The following is a 16,175-nucleotide window of genomic DNA, read 5'->3' on the forward strand; positions in this document are numbered from 1 at the left end:
AAGAGATATACTTTGGGGTAACAAATTCAGTTCCCCTACAGCTCCTAGGCTACAAACCTGTACAGCATACTCCTGTACTGAATAGTATAGGTAATGGTAAGCACTTGTGTAAAGCAAGGCATTGCAACCTTATGATGGCTATGATGTCACTAAGTGATAGGAATTTTCCAACTCCATAATTTTATGGGACCTCCCTCATACACTGTATATGTGGTCCGTAATTAACTAAAACATCATTATGCGGCACATGACTATTTAAGTATTTTTCTTCTGGCTGTTCCAAAGTTTCTTTTGTTTTCAGCAGCTTGACCAAGACATGTACTATGTAGTTTATATTTATTCTTGTTGATGTTCACTCAAGTTCCATAATTTAATATTAAGGTGTCTAAGTTAATATTTTTCACCAATTTTGAGAAATTTCTGGCCATTAGTTCTTCAAAAATTTGTTTTTTCCATTCTTACTCTTTTCTCCTTCTGGGTCTCCCTTATACAAATATGAGACCACTTGATGTTATTCTGAAGATTAGTGAGATTCGGTTCATTTTTCCTTTTAGTTTTTTCTGCTGCTCAAATTGAAACATTTCTATATATTTACTTCAAGTTTAACAACACTTTCTTCTGACATCTACAATGTCCCTTATAAACCTGTTGTGACTTTTTCATTTTAGAGTTTGTGCTTTTCAGTTCTAAAATACTTAGATGATTTTTTTCATAGTTTTCATTTTTTTCTGCTCATATTCTCCATTTATTTATTCGTTATGACCATTTTTTCTTTCAAATTATTAAGCATGTTTATAATAGCTCTTCTAAAGTTCTTTTATATTAATTCTAGAATTCAGTCATTTCAGAATCTATTTATATTCAGTGCTCTTTCTCTCAACTGCGGGTCACATTTTTTTATTTCTTCACATATCACATAATTCTTTACACAATGTGGATGTGTTATAGAGAATTTGTATTCAATTATTTTCCTCTGAAGAGTATTGATTTTAGCAGGCAGTTAAATTATATGTTGGCCACCTTGAACTTATAGTAGCTTGATTTCATACCTAATTAGGGCAGGGCTATTTTGGTTTGCTCTTTAACTGATTGAATCTTCTGGTTCTCTGACATAGTTTCTACTCCTAAAGTATAGCTAGTGTGAGTGGATTTCAAAGGGAAACCCAAGGAGTTTGTCCAATTTCTATATGTTGGTTGGCTTCAAATTCCAAAATCTGCCAAGAAGTATTCCCTTCTGTTCTATTTTTTTTTGGAACAGTTTGTGAAAGATTGGTGTCAGTTATTTAAATATTTGGTAGAATTAACCAGTGAAACTATTCTTGGCCTAGGTTTTCCTTTGTGAGAACATTTTTAAATTACTAATTCAATTTTTACTTATAAGTTTTTTTTTTCAGATTTTCAGTTTCTTCTTGAGTCCATTTCAGTAGTTGCATACTTTCTAGGAATTTTTCCATTGCATCCAGGGTATCTAATTTGTTGGCATACAATTGTTTATAGTATTCCTTATACTCCTTATACTCCTTTTTATTCCTTATACTCCTTGGCATACAATTGTTTATAGAATTCTTCATACTCCTTTCTTTAAGGTCTATAGTGATATCCCCTCTTCTTTCTTCATTCCTGATTTTATTGATTTGAGTCTTCTTTTTTTTTTTTAATGTCTAGCTAAAGAGTTATCATTTCTGTTGATCTTTTCAAAGAATTCATTTCTGAATTTGTTAATTTTCTCTATCATTTTCTTATTTTCTATTTCACTCTATTTTCACTCTATTCTTTATTATTTCCTTTCTTCTGCTAGCTTAGGGTTTAATTTGCTCTTCTTTTTCTAGTTTCTTCAGGGGGAAAGGATAGATTACGAATTTGAGATATTTCTTCTTTTTACTATACGCATTTACAGCATAAGTTTCCCTCTAAGCACTTTTAGCTGCACTCTATATAAGTTTCCACTTGGTGTGTTCATTTTCATCCATCTCAAAGTATTTTCTAACTTCTCTTGTAATTTCTTCTTTAACCCATTGGTTATTTAGGAGTATGTTTTTTTAAGTTTCTACATATTTGTAAATTTTCAAAATTTATTTTTGTTATTGATTTCTAATTTCATTCTATTTTTGTCAGAAAAAAATATTTCATACCATTTTGATCTTTTTAAATTTATTGAGACTTGTTTTATGACCTAATATACAGTTTATCCTGGGGAATATTCCATATACACTTGAGAAGAATATGTATTCCGTTTATGTATATTTTACTATTCCATGGTTCACCTCAAATACAAATCTTATCTTCCCTGACACATAAAACAAATTCCACTTTAAACTGCCTGTTTATTTTTTATGTCTTTCATTATCCACTCTCTCTTCTGGAAATTGTAGACCTAACTTTTTTCTTCATAATTCTACTTATTTACTCTATCTCCAATGATCAGACAGGGTTCTTGTTTTGCCAAATACGGCATACTAACCCTAGAACTAGATAACTGACTGGCTTAGAAATAGCCTGTAACTCCAACCAGACCAATAATATTAAATTCTTGGCTGTCTGCTGAAGCTATGAGTTAGGAAGTACAATTATTCCACTCAGTGTGCTATGTTGGTAGGAAAAAAAGTTGGTAGTGCATTGTCATCAGTAGAATACCCAGCCAGAATAAAGGAAACGTACTAGGAAGAAGTAGGGCAAGAAGCTGACTCCCAATGACATTGACTGAGAACCTGAATCTATCCAGGTTAAAACCTGGAGCTATGTCCAAAGAGACTTTAGTTACTTGAAATGAATTCTCTTTATTTTTATTTAAGCCCCTTTGAGTTATTTCCTAATACCTACCTCCATAAAGCTTTCTTTTATCCCTTGCTCATATTTTAGAGATAATGTTGAAGAGATTCCTCCATAGGTAAAATATAGACTAGGTAATGTCATTGTCCTTTCCCATTCTAAAGTTCTATGATTTTTGACCAGAGCTTACAACGGTCTCTGAAATAGCTTTCATAGTCTCTGATATAGTGTTCTGACCTTCCACCATCCTGTCAATTTCTCATGGGTACAATTTCCTCAATTGTGACATGCAGACAATCACAGTATCTACCTTAGGACCAACTTTATGGGAACCCAAACAGAGGGATTTCATGTGAACCATTCGGTACAGTGTTCAGTGCAAAATAAGTGGTCAGTATATATTAACTTTATCATTGGATTAGTTAAGACCTATTCGGAGTATAGTAAAAAAATAGTGGTTACTTCAGAGCCTAAAAATGTTATATATTGTACTTTATATAAATATGTTATTTACTATCTACACACAACCTATTTATATGTTCACATATCAAGTTGAGAGGTGCACGAGAACTTAATGAGCCTCTTATGTTGGTAACTATATCTTTTTGTTGTGTGAATTTATTGATATTGTTTGTAAGACCACTTTACTTTCATTTCTATCCCTCTACCATGTATCCAGTGAATTTTAACACAAAATGTTCAATGAACATGTATGCCAAAATCATCATTTATAAATTCCTAAATTTACAGGAGAAATTCAAATGGAAATAATAAGCACTATATGATAACCAAGAATCTATCTTCAGGTATTGACAAATGATATTTCAAAATTACCTGATCTGGCATATTTCATAATTTCCTTTTTTGGAAAATGTATACATGTCCCCCAAAATTATCTAAATATCAGATAAATATGACAAGATTTTGTTATCATAGACCAATGTCCTCAATGCTTTATAATCATCTTTCTAAAGAATGGGCAATTTAATTTAATTCTAAATCAAATTGTACATACAAATTTTAAATCTTTTGTATTGCCTAACTATAGCAATATATTTTTGTAATTAAAAAAGGAATGCTAAACCTTTGCTGTCCAGGTATACATGGTCAGTTAATTCATATTTAATTTGAGAGTCATATGTGAAATTCATTAAGGCAATCATAAAGTCTTTCAATGGAAAGAGGAACCCTCTGTGGGCCTTACCAGGTTCCCAACTGATAGCACACTGCTGAACTGCTCTGTCATGGGATAGTGCTCCATGGCCATGAAAAGTGTATTTAAGACAATGCAGATGGTGATGGCCAGGTCAACAAATGGGTCCATCACAACCAGGTTGACGAGATGTTTCACCTTTAACCATGGTTTACAGCAGTCCCAAATCAAACACATGTTAGCAAATTTATACCAGCAGGGTGGGCATTTCTGCCTGGATTCTTCAAGTTCTGGAAGAAAAGAGTTAGAATACTTATTAAAACTGCTTACTTTCTATTAAGCAGTCTTTGGTTTAAATTGAAAGTGATTACAAAAATGAAGTTATTAAAAGGCATTATGGTTTAATTGATGATGGAGCAGGAAAACACTTATAATGGGTTAGCTGACATAGAAATCACGGGCATAGGAAGGTTAGTAAACTTTCTAAATTCATCTCGGCAAAACATAGTTTCCAAGATTCCATCTGCAGTATTAAACTGTCTGATAATTACCTTCAAAATTATCAGTAACTAATGGGTAGGGTTTGTGTTAAATATACTGAAAACTCACCCACGTTCCAGACAGAGCCATGTCTGGAACATGGATGAGTTTTATATTATCCAAGAATTCCTCTCAAGAAACGTCCTAAAAACCTTTATCAGTCATGCTGAATCTCAGTTTCTTGGATTACATATGTTTTGGGGGGTCTTTTAATGAGATAGTTTTGTCTCTTTCACTAGTCTTAGTCAAAATGTTTCTAGTTAAGCGTCATTAAATATAGGCTTGCATATTGAACTCAACAAGATTCCTTTTCTCTACATTTCTTAATTTAACTAGAGGGCACAAAAGAAGAGGGAATATCTACCTTCAGAAACCAGGATTCTCACTGTTAGTATAAATCCATGTTTCACAAAATGGGACTTACATACTAGAGGTAAAATATTAGAAGACTTTAGGTGAAACATATGTAGAATTCATAAATTTTCATGGTATGCATTTATGTATTAAACTGTATAATTATCATACCAAACTTATGATATAAAATTTCAGATTAAAACACATTTGTTTAAGAAAAAAGTACAATGATTTTGAGAAGAATTTTAACTAAATAATAGGAGAGAGAAGATAGAAATGCCCCGATTTTTTAAGGTGATACTGAAAATATTGAAACTTGATAAATGTTGGAAAAAGAATTTTGGAGAATTAGGAAGTAGGACATTATCTACTCTCCTCCTTTGGTAAGATGATCTCCCAATCAACTCTTGAGTGGAAAAAGGATGCAAAATGTTTTCTGCCAATATCATTGCTGTACATCCTACTACTTGCTCTGTTAAATGAGACCACTACTTCTTAGCACTAAAGTAGAGGAAAAAATTCTTTTTTCATTTATGGCATAATTGATTTTGGTCAGTTGCTTTAGTATTACTACTGTGGCAACTGGAATATCCCTCTAAACCTGGTACAGTTTAGTAGAAACTAAATATGGAATGGACAAACGCGAACATAGGTAATGACCTTTTCGTTCTGCTGATAAACATTCACTACTAACTAATGCTATAAAGTTTACCACTTCCGTAGAGTAAATTAATTTCATGTTTATTTTTAACAGAATTTCATTAGAGGTAGATTCTTCAACTGTCTCTTTAGATATTGAAACTCTTCCAGTGCATAGTTTATTCCATTTCTTTTAATATGCAATTTTGTAAACAATAAAGAATAGTTGTGTTGTTACTCAGAGGAAAAATATAAATACGATTATTATGCACTAGTTACTTTGTAGATGCTTTTAAGACTTCCAAATAACCTTATATTTATGCTGAACATAAAAAGATATTATCATTGACAATAAATGAGAAATGAAAAAATCTCTTTGTGCACAGAGTATTTTTTAAAATGTGACCTGTCATTTAGTAGATAAACAGAAGCAAACAGGAATTGTAAAAACAAAACAGATAAAAGTTCAAAAGAAGAAATTCAGCCCGTGTTGTTCGTCTTGATTGACACCAGGAAAAAGTGGAGCAAAGCTGTTTAAGTTCTAAAAAACAAAAACAAAAACATTCAATTATTCATGCCAAAAATAAAAATAAAAAAAGAAAGAAAGAGAGAGAGAATCTTACATTTTGAAACAAACAAAGCACTCAAGAGAGAACTACAGCCATCTCTCCATTATTCCTGTGTGGGTTATACACACTGAGAATCATCAGTTTAGACTTTTGCCGGTTTTTCTCAATTCCTCTGGTACTTCTAAGTCATCCTCCCACTAATTTTCCCAAAGGTGTGACCAAGAAATATTTCTATATGGCTTTTGCATTTAAAAAATTTGAAAAGCAAACAGTTCATTTTTACTCATCTCCTAGTTTCATTAAGGAAGAGGCTGGCTATTCATTACCCTGGACAATGAAGACTTGGCTGTAGTTCAAAAGGAGGAAAACAAAAGTTGACAGCTGGATCAACAAGCCTGCTTCACAAAAAGGGAAAGGGATTAGACTTAGAAGAAAGGATCCCAAATAAACAGATTATGTCAACCTAAGAAACCTTTCCATCTTATCAGGAACAAAAAAAAGACTATATATTAAAGACAGCTCTAGTATGCATGTGTATCCTAAGTATTGCTAACAACCAACCTTGATCAATGCCAAATTCCAAGTGTTTAAATATAATAGAATAAAAAAAATAAAATTTTCATGCTATACAGTCAATGAAAAACAAAAACTCAGCCATTGTCCCTCACAAAAATATAAAGTCAAAAGTTCTCCAGATATTAAAACCAAATACTCAGTCTCCTGCTTCCTCAGTTATATTTATTTTTAAGACACTCTTTTCCTCCTAAGTAACTCCATGAGATACATTCCCATGGAGGGCCAATGGGTACACTCATTTTGAACTCCTGTCTTAATTAGTGGACAAGTTCAATGTTTTGGTGGTTTGGTGTTTATTATGTAATTTCTTACGTTAGGTCAAACTTAATGCTATCAGAATTGCAAAGTAGGACTGTTGATTTAGACTTACCCTGTCTCCTTCTCTACTTCTTGCTTTAGGGAGCAGACATGCTGCTGACATCTGTAGCAGAACCACTGGCAGCTTCCTCTCAGTGGTTTTGCTATGGCAAGGAGCAGAAGACCAGAGAATCTTCAAAAGATTTACCTGGAGGGACAGGGAGGAGCAAGCTACTGGCAGCTGGGGGGGAAGAAGGAGTGCAAGCTAACGCAGGCGAGGTTGGGGAAGAACGTACTGAGTTTAATATTCCATAGAAATCAGTGAAAAGATTTCTGATACTGCATTAGGACATTATGAAAATTGGGTCTTGTAATACTGACATGGCTGTGATATATACGGTCATCTACACTGTGAGTTCTTTCTGACTGTGACTTTTAGGTTTTTGGCATTGGTATTAGCATCACAGGATTTTTCCATTCAGATTGGAAAATAAATATTCCAAGAATCTATCCAATATTAAGAGAAACTATAAATAAAAATAAGAAAGTCACATGTACATACTCTCTCTCTCATTCTCCATCTTTCATTTTCCTTCGACACATCTATATACACACGCACTCACACACTTGGGAGGGGGTGGAAAGGGAGGGGCTGTAAAAGAACAGGAGAAAAAGGGAAAAGAGGATAAGGGAGGAGGATAAAATATATTTTATATGAAAGTATTTTGCAAGTATTTGAAGTTGATAGTTGACGTTCAAATTCACTTACAGTTTGGAAAAGCACAAACATGTAATTAACAAAAACAACAAAAATAAAACAACTAATAATGATAATATCTATTGATTCCCATCTGCATAACATGTACATAGGTGCTTTATATATGATGCCTCGTTTAATCCTTGTAACAATCTTATGCCTAAGCATCATTATCCACATTAAAATGATAGAGAAAATGAAGTTTAGAGTCATAAGTTAACACACTTAACACATGAAAGAGCCAAGAATCGATCACAGATCAAGTTGTCCCCAAAGCCTTTATTTTGGCACTATGAGATCCAGACCGCTAAACTATATATTAACTACTCAGACATAATCTGCAACTCAAGAGAAAGCTGATAAATATTGTAATATTCTGGTCAGAGAGATGCACGAGTAGTTCTAAAAATTTTTTGAACATTTTATTTTAAAGAGGTTAATATCAAACTCTAATTTACATTTTTCATTTACATTTTGGGTTAAATCAAATGATTTTATAGCTTGTATCTAAGGCAGTTAATACAATTCAAATGGATTAGCATCATTATAAAAATAAACATTTATCATTACACTCCTTTCAATGTCATACACACAACAAACTTCAACAGTTTAGAAATTAATCTATGAAAGCAGTATTCCAAGTATACCTTGAATTTGCAGTAGCTTCCTGGAGGCTAAATGTAAAGATTTATAAGAGATGGTAGAATCCATGTGATGTACATGGATTTCATTTTTATTTAGTAAAAGACATAATGATGATGTGTTATCAAGTCAGAACTAATTTTCTTGGAATTTATGAAACTATTGTTTTCATCATTACCAAAGTACTATGAAGTAGCTATGCTGTAAGACTTTTGACATACCTTCCATGGTGTTGGTCAAAATACTAGCTATACTCATTGTCCTTTGCCTTGTTGTAGGATCTTCCAATAAATCCATGGAAACATGATAGGAACTGGACCGTCTCTTTTTTATTTCTGTTTCAGTAGTCGTGCCCTAAAAATAAAATTTCAGATGGAATAACTATTATTCTTAAGAGCAGCAAAACCAAAAGTGTTCTTATAATAGGTGCTACTTAACTAAATGATCACCATGCTTACTCAGATGTGAACGGCTCATTAAGACATTGCTGGAATCATCATTCTTGGGAAGTGTCTGAAAGCCTGTCAGATTTTCAGCTTTCAAGAATGCCCGGGTTTGCAATCGGGATGGACTTTTCTAATTCTTCCATCTTGGAGCTTTGTGCTAGAGGGACCATGCCTACTATTGGATAGATAACCTTTTAGCCTTTCAACCAATCCCAACTAGACTTCAGATTGAAACATGGTGTTCCTTAATTTACTCTCAGGTTGAGATATTAGATCTTTATACACACACATTTGGTTTAATGTATGAAAATAATTTTTAAGGGTTCCTTAATATGCATCAGTATAGTTCCCTTAAACTGTGAATTCCACTATAAAATGTTTTTGTTTATTATAGTTAGGTAACATTTCCCAATATCCTTAATAATAAAACTAAATATTAGAACAAATTTATAATTTTGTCTTACATTTACAAAACAGTTTCATCCAGAAAACAACCAATCTTTGGCATTGAAACTCTAACTTAAGGTAATAATACCAATTTGGCGGTCTTCAATTTTTAACAATGATATGATGATTTGATATTTTCTATTCTAGAATTTCAACATGCGGCAGAAATTTATTCTTACTTTAGGAGATCAAACAATAAAGTTAATTATCACAGGGAAAAAAGGGCAAAACTCAAGCATTTCAAATGCAGGTCTGAGTGAGTGCTAATAATAAATAAGAAGTCATTTTTTGAGGATTTTCCGTTTCTAAAATAGCAATATAATTCCTCTGTTCATCTACTCAGACCTCATTCTGATATGAGTAACATTATTTTTATTAACCTGCATACCTCTAGTGCACATATACTCAAAGCAAAGTTTCCACTCAATCGATGTGATTGTTATTAATGGTGATAAACATCCGTATAGGTGATACAATTAATTTTATGGCAAAACAGAAGTAAAATTAATGAAAAAAATAACCTCCTCTGAAATTGAAACTCTTTGAAATCAAAAGGTTATTTCTCAGAATTAAAATATTTTGCCTGATCAGAGAGAAGCAAAGTTTTTTAAAGAAAAAAATAGGGTTGCTTTAAAGTTCCTCTATTCTCTGCTGCTCTATACAGAACCATATGTGCAATAATCCTAGCTTCATCTAATTTTTTAATGATAGATTCCAAAACCTCTAATGATATTACTGAGGAAATTATTTAAGTTAAATTGTTTCAACTGAATTTACATGCAAAGTTCAAGATATCATGTGCTTTGGAGGGTGTTATTTGCCTGCAGCTGTTTATTTTCTGTTCTCATTTCCCCTCACAGTCTCACAGCCTACTTCTCTCTGCACCTTCAGCTCATGCTGCACCACAGTGCAGTGCCCTGCCTCACAGCACCTGACTATAAGATTGAAGAATAGACATGAGGGAACTTGCTATAGAGGAACCTCACTAGGCTTTGTTTCAATCTGGCCCTGATTTGTCTTCAGAGATTTATTCCATCCTTTCTGATAGGACAAGAATTTTATGGCAATTACTGATAAATACTAAATATTTTCTGACAGAGTGACATTCTCTGTGTATTTATGCAATACAGTTGTATATTTGTTTTTGTTTGCTCAATTAACATTTATTGAGATCAGTGATGTCCACATTTTATTATGTATAAGAACCATGTGGAATGCTTGTTAAGAAAGAAGATTCTCTGACTTTGTTCTCAGGCTTTTGGTCTAAGTAAGTCTTGATTGACCCAGGAATCTCCATTTTTTTCTTTAAACCACTTTACTGAGGAATGATTGACATGTAAAATGCTGTATATATTTAATATGCACAACTCAGTGAGTTTGAGGATTAGTATACAATGTGAACTATCACCACCATCAAGGTCATAAACATTTCCATTGCCTTCCAAAATTTCCTTTCACTCCCTTTTTTACATTATTGTTGTTATATGCGGGAAGAACGCTTAACATAAGATCTACATTTTTAGCAAATTTTAATTATACAATATAGTATTGTTAACTCTAGGTACTAAGCCATATGGTAGATCTCCAGAACTTATTTATCTTGCATATCTAAAATTCTGTAGCCTTTGACCATCAGACTCATAGAAGCATAGAGTAGAATGGTGGTTGCCAGAGGTTGGGGGAGGGGAAGATGAAGAATCTTCATTTTTAAGATGCATCCCAGGGAATTCGATGTAAGTAGTCTGAGGGTGAAGTATTTTTTGAGAAACACTGGGTTAAAATGAAAGTGTTTGTTTTCTTAGCCATCTCTTCTTTTCCATTTAAGAAAATTTAAAAAAAAAAGAAAAATTCAATGGGAGGCAATATTGCAATGTGGATAAAATGGGTTCAATAGCCAGGATATCTGGGATCATGTCTTAGCTCCACAATGCACAGAGTTCAGTTTCCTGTTCTGTACAACAGGGATAATATTAGTAACTATGATGAAGAGTTGTTGTGAGGATTAAATGAATTAACACATATAAAGTGTTCTGGACAGTGTCTGGTACATAGTTAGCTATGATTATTTTAAAAGAGAAGTTGATATTCCCTCTGTATTCTTGGTTCCTTCACTATAAAGTTCTACTTTTTTCATGATTTTATTTGACCCCAGGATACTTGGACATTTCCCTGGGAGAAAGTGGTGGGAGAGGTCATGAGAAAAAAGTGAAGAAGATCAATGTCTATTTCTGTAATCCAAGGTAAGAAGTTCCTCTCTTAGGTGACTGATAGCTGACTCCATACAACCTTAATGTGCTTAAGGAGCTTGTCCAATTATAATAAATGGAATTGTGTAAAAAATAATAATACAAAGAAAATTATAATATGATTCAGAAAACTATAAAATGCAACCAAATGACATTGCTAGAATATTTTTATATTGACAAATAAAGTCTTATTTAATACCAAAGTTAAAAAGTAACATGTTTTACAAAGGAAATGTCAACAATATATCCCTATAAGTGCCTGGCACTTAATTGAAACCCTTTTCCATAGGCTTGATTTAGGGCCACTTTGTTTACCAAAAAAATTCATAAAAGTAATATAAAAATTGAAATATGTTCTAAAAATTACAACACGTGATTTTACCAGCTACTCTGAGTGACTTCTTTCTTTTCTTTTTTTTCAGGCAAGGCAATCCTTGGTTGACCTCACAGATTGCAAAGACCTTGACAGTTTACAATCCCTTATTTTTTTATTTTTTATGCCTATAGCACCTGGTCTTCCTAGGTGGTCTCCCATCCAAGTACTAACCAAGCCCGACCCTGCTTAGCTTCCGAGTTCAGAAGGGATCGGGCTTTTTTAGGGTAGCATGGCCATAGATTTTGAGTGACTTCTAAACCATACAAATGTACAATGGCTGGGGTCATTTGAGTGAGTGCTAAAAATGTTATAACACTCTGACTTGCAAAGAGAAAGAATGTTGCACTATGGGATTTTCATATATTTAGTAAATCCACTCAAGTGGAAGTGTCAAATTCTCCTTTTAAAGGAACAGTGATAATAAGATCCTTAAGATGAGCACTACTGGTATCATTTCTTGCATTTAACTTGATTATATTAATTAAACGCATGCTTGATAAATTGTTGCTGTGCTTTTTGCCATGTTTCATACTGTAGTAATAATGATGAAGAGACACTTCTAATTATATTCTATGATACCCAACCTATATTTTTAATTAACTTGTAGAAAAGTCTGAATAGAACGATTTGACAAAATTCTTAGATGGGAAATCCAAAACATTCCAGCTTTCACCAGCCTCAGCTCCCTTCGCGACAGCTGTAGTTTCCACTGGCCTCACCTCTGGCAGGAGCTGTCCAGCGGGAGATGTGAGGGAAGGACCCCCAACCAGGGATACCACACCATTGCAATCCACCGCGCTGTGCATCTTCCCATTCATGGGCAGAATGGGGAGCACCCTGGAGGCACGGCTGGCCTGGCTGACGTTGCTGTGGCGACGCTCTCCATGTCTGTGTGGTACAAACAGAGAGTCTCTTCGGCTGTCATTGTCTTCAAAGGTGCTGTGCTCGTCATCAGCAAAGTCATTCTCAGAGCCAATATCCTTTGCTCGACCTCTGAAGCTAAAAAGACTCGCCCTACTGTTGCGTCTTGGAGAGAAAAGGGAGCCACGAATGCTCAATAAAGACTATGAATAACAATAAAGGAAACAAAAAACAGAAGAACAGAATTAAGAGCTGGCATCTTGAAAAACGTGAGGCTTGACTCATTGTTTCAGAATGGTTGACCTACCTAGGGGGAAGTCATTGGACGGGTAGAACTATGGGCTCCCATGGTACCTGCTGGTGGATCTCAACTAGGTTCGCCTCTTTGCTTTCCCTTTTTCTCCCTTCCTTCATTTTTCTTTTTCAGTCATTTTCTTTTACTTTACTTGTGCCTTAAGATAGTCACAAATACCCCTCAACATTGTTTAGTCTCATTACTGGCACGTAGAACTAAAATTTTTGCTAAGCCCCTCTCTACAGGCTAACCTCATTTAACAATCTAATGGAAAGTAATTAAATATACACCTATATTAACATCTTTTAAAGCCAAAAATATGCCCAGTAAGAGCTCACTAGTAACCACGCCCTGATGCAGATCTTACCACAGAGGAAAATAAAATCAACCTTGCTAGTAGATCTATTTAATTATAGCACGAGAGGCTTCTCCCTTTTCTTTGCATATTTAGTAATGTCTTCGTGAATAAATTGAACAAATCAAATGGAAAGAACTGTATGATTCATTCCCTGATTTTTACTCTTCTGTGTATCTCAAGAAATTTGAAGGACACCATATTTACAAAAACTTGGTTTTCACTAAGTATCTGGTCATGATCATTTAACAATTTTCTAAATGGCTACATTGTCACTGCCATCATGCCGTTTACCTTGATTCTTAAGCACTGCAGCACCAAGCACAATGAATCACTTCCTGTGTATTATTAGTCTAATATTATGACTTAGCTGTAGTAAACACTTGTTTTTGCTGGTCCGATATCTATTTCTCCTTCATCTTTTGATAATACCCAGACTATTTTTGAGAGATGATTCTCAGGCCTAGCCAATGAGTGTATTTCATACCTCTGGTCATAGAGAATGGTTTCAAGATGGGCAGGGACACTGCATGGTCCATTGGCAGCCATCTCTTTCTTTCATAGTTGTTGAGAAAGAGGTGCATTTTCAATTAGGGTTCCTAAAAATATTGAATTTAAGTGTGGAGCTGCAGTGGGCATCTTGCCACCATATTGGAGCTACCTGGGCTGAGATATGGAGGAATACTTGGTCATAATAATATGTTATGAGCCCTTGAGTTCAGCATGACTAAAGCTACTCACAGATATAAAAGTCCTCTCTTTTTTTTTTTTTTTTTTACTAAAGAGAGCTTGAACTGGGTTCTTATGATTATTAATAGAAAGAATATTAATTTCATCATTTAAATATTATTAGTCTGAGTTTTCCTCCAAAAGGTTTAAAGCTACCTAAAATAATTTATACCTATATATTTTTTACATTCTCTAACAGTAAGTATGCTTTTAATTATCTTTTAAGAAAAGAATAATTTTTCTCAATAATGCCTAATGAGAAGTAATGCCAATAATTACATTTTAACTTATAAGTACTCTATTCAATTAGTAGCAATAGAAACTTTGTAGAAAAATAAGTTATAAAATAGCTCAGAAAATTTCTCAAGGTTCAAAGGTGAATCATGCCACATAAAAGGATAGTTTACATGGGACAATTTTATGAAAAATGATTGTGTCCCATCTGTTAGCATCAACTTCTATTGCTTAATTAATTATATAAATCCATTGCAATCAAATACTGTGCCACAAACAAAGGATAGTCAGTAAGAAAAGTCTGCCACAAGAAATCAATCTCTAAAAAGCAAAACTTCTTGGTTTATTATGAATAGGGAATAAAATAACTTAAGGTCAACTATATCTTATAAAGGATTCAAAATAAAACATCCAGGTTGTCTTGGGACTTGACTAGAAATTAAACTCCTGATTTTGTTCTCTCCCCTCTCCTATACTAATAAGTCAAAGTGAAGTCTAAGAAATATTTTGTGCAATTCACCTACTCTATTAAGAAAATTATAATCTTGAAGTAAAAGCCTACATTATGTTTTCTTTGATGTGAAAGTAGAAATGTTTACCAACACAACTGCCTTTCTATCATGTCATCATAAACTAATAGTTTCTAATACTTTGGAGTCTTGGACCCTTGAAAAATCTAACAAAAGCAGTAGACTTTTCATCACCTTACCCAGGTTAAGAAACTTTGCCTAGCTTGATATTTTCGGTATTATTTCCAGGGACCTGCTAAATGAGATTAGTGTGAATTCAGGATTCTCCCTCTCTCCCTCCTTCCTTCTCACTTTTTTCCTCTCTCCTCCTTCTCTTTCTCTTTCTCTCTCCCTTTCCATTTCCCTCTCCATCTTCTTAGCTATTTGTTTGACTATTTCTTTTTTAGGTTAAAAAAAAATCTTTCTCTTTTTTAAATATAGGTACCACTTAAGAAGCAAATATCAAGTCCAGCCAACATTCCAATTTGTATAATTCAGTGATCACTTATAATGTCCAACTAGCTAGGAAATGGAGGTCTGAAGAAGATAGTACTGGAAAAATGTTATATCTGTAAGCAAAATTTGCAGAAAGAGGCAGAACAAAGCTTAATCTTTTCAGGCTTCACTATTTTACCTAGAGTTAGTTTTCCTGGATTTGAAAAACAAAACAAAACAAAACAAAAAAACAAAACAAATTGGAGAGATTCTTGGTTAACTGCTAATCTGCAGTTTCAAATTTAGGCAATTTTACCTTGTAGAACATACCTTTTTTCTCCCCTCCCTCCTACTCTCCCTCCCTTCCTCCCTCCCTTCTTCCTTCCTTCCTTTTCAAAATGACCAATGCTGTAAAAAAGGGGGTTGATTTTTAAGGAATTCACATTTATTAAGATTAATGTCTCCACTAATGAAATTATGACCATGGCAACATGAATGAGAATGAGTAAATGTCGATATTTACTTAAAAACAAATTCTATTTTAATATGAATTCAAATCCATTAATTCTTTACTTTATTCTGTCTCATAATGTTATTTGGACTTGGAATGAACAGATTGACCTATAAAAAATTTATACATATTAAACATAAGATTATGTGAGACTGCATACTATAAAATGTATGAAGAGCAAGTATAATTCTAAATATATGTATCTTTTAAATGACATCAAATTGTAGACTTCCTTTTCAGTTTTAAAGATATTCTTACTCGTAGGCCTAAGAAGGTAGAAAGTTAAAGAATTTCAGTGTCAGGCCAGATTTAAATACTATCTCAGCCTTCAATAACTATATGACATTGGGCAATTCTTTAACTTCAAAGAGCTGAAAAAATAGCGAAAATAATACTATGCAAGGCTGTTAACACTAATTATGACTGTGTATAAAG

General features: G+C 33.5%; 1 protein-coding gene and 1 pseudogene across 2 annotated transcripts in view; both read right to left on the reverse strand.

The window, feature by feature from the left end:
• Positions 1-16,175, reverse strand: part of SCN2A (sodium voltage-gated channel alpha subunit 2) — an 85,846-nt gene that overhangs the window by 46,114 nt on the left and 23,557 nt on the right. For both annotated transcript variants that reach the window (XM_011358295.1, XM_011358304.2), the window contains exons 12-14: positions 12,531-12,875; positions 8,518-8,650; positions 3,974-4,212 (exon numbers count right to left, since the gene is read on the reverse strand). In XM_011358295.1, coding sequence (XP_011356597.1) covers positions 3,974-4,212; positions 8,518-8,650; positions 12,531-12,875 — 717 coding nt within the window. The remainder of the gene's footprint in view (positions 1-3,973; positions 4,213-8,517; positions 8,651-12,530; positions 12,876-16,175) is intronic.
• On the reverse strand, positions 11,934-12,052 carry LOC111739783 (annotated as a pseudogene).

Source organism: Pteropus vampyrus, unplaced genomic scaffold, assembly GCF_000151845.1.
Source record: "Pteropus vampyrus isolate Shadow unplaced genomic scaffold, Pvam_2.0 Scaffold2, whole genome shotgun sequence".
NCBI lineage: Eukaryota > Metazoa > Chordata > Mammalia > Chiroptera > Pteropodidae > Pteropus > Pteropus vampyrus.